General features: G+C 47.8%; 1 protein-coding gene across 1 annotated transcript in view; it reads right to left on the bottom strand.

Moving 5' to 3' along the window:
* Nucleotides 1–470, bottom strand: part of LOC125024758 — a gene marked incomplete at both ends in the record, with an annotated part of 42,423 nt that extends 41,953 nt beyond the window's left edge. The window contains 1 exon segment of the mRNA XM_047612508.1: nucleotides 1–470. This exon segment is cut by the window's left edge and continues 2,050 nt beyond it. Coding sequence (XP_047468464.1) covers nucleotides 1–436 — 436 coding nt within the window.
* Between the last annotated feature and the right edge of the window lie 776 nt (nucleotides 471–1,246).

The following is a 1,246-nucleotide window of genomic DNA, read 5'->3' as shown; positions in this document are numbered from 1 at the left end:
TGAGCAGATCTCTCAGCTCCTCTATCACCCTAAAAAAGTTTTGGTCATCCACCACCAACTCATCATGGAGGAAATCGTTCCTTTTATTCTTGATGGATGTCACATATCTTTCCAGTGTGTCCGCTGAAGTCGTCCATCGAGTATCTCCCGGGGGTGCCAGTCCATCACAGCCGAATTCTATGCATAAGCAAATGAGCGAGACATCAAATGTCATGATATCACCACTCTTCTCCATCTTTTTTCTTTGACTTTGATTAAACTTCTTCCGGAAAGTTGTCCTTGAAATCGACTTCACCTCTATGAGGTACTCGCAAAAGGTCTTGCCAGCCTGTCTCCTGGGAGTGCCCGCCTCTAGCACAAAATTGAGCACCTTTTTACTCGTCTGAGTGGTCACCTCGTACAAGGCGTAGGCCAGCTTGGACGGGGATGGAGCCATTTCGGAGGTGGACGGTGACTGAGCGGCTGCCGGTCTGCAAGGAAATATAAGAGTCTATATGCAGCCTCATTAAAATTTCCACATTATCGCGGAAAAAAGAGAGACCGCCATAACGGGACAAACAAGCAGACTGAGAATCGTTCACATCGATTAAACTAAAGACAGTTTCTAGTTAACTTATGTTGGGTGTGGATTTCAATCTCGCCACCAGTACACCAGTACAGAGAAGGCAGAGGAAAGAGGGGGAGACAGAAATATATAGATTCATAGAGAGATGGAAGAAGGTAAAGAGAGAGCGGGGAGGGGGCAGTAGAAAGAGGTTCAGAAGGCGACATGACTCCATGAGCCTTTGCACTGACAGAAAGCAATAGAGATATATAAAGAGAGCGGGAGACAGGCAGACAGAGAGAGAGAGAGGGGGGGGGGGGGGCCAACGGTAAGATAGGGGGAGGAAGGGAAAGAGAGATGAGGAGGCAAAGAGGGAGGGGAGAAACAGAAAGTGATAGATAGATAGAGAGAAGGAGAGAAGCAGATAGAGAGGGAAAGAGGCAGACAGAGAGAGAGGGGGGCAAACGGTGAGATAGGGGGAGGAAGAGAGAGAGAGAGAGAGAAAGAAAGGGGCGGAGAGAGAGAGAGAGAGAGAGAGAGAGAGAGAGAGAGAGAGATAGAAAGAGAATGACAGATGGAAGGTGGAAGAGAGACAAATAGGCAAATAGGGACAAAGAGAGAACGAGGGGGGTTTAGTGAAAGAGATAAAAAGAGAGAGAGAGAGACCTGGAATGACAGAGAGGCAGACGAAGTGATTAAGTG

This window comes from Penaeus chinensis, unplaced genomic scaffold, assembly GCF_019202785.1.
Source record: "Penaeus chinensis breed Huanghai No. 1 unplaced genomic scaffold, ASM1920278v2 CTG_4170, whole genome shotgun sequence".
NCBI lineage: Eukaryota > Metazoa > Arthropoda > Malacostraca > Decapoda > Penaeidae > Penaeus > Penaeus chinensis.
Note: the sequence above shows the minus strand (reverse complement) of the source record. Positions and strands in the feature narration are given on the sequence as shown.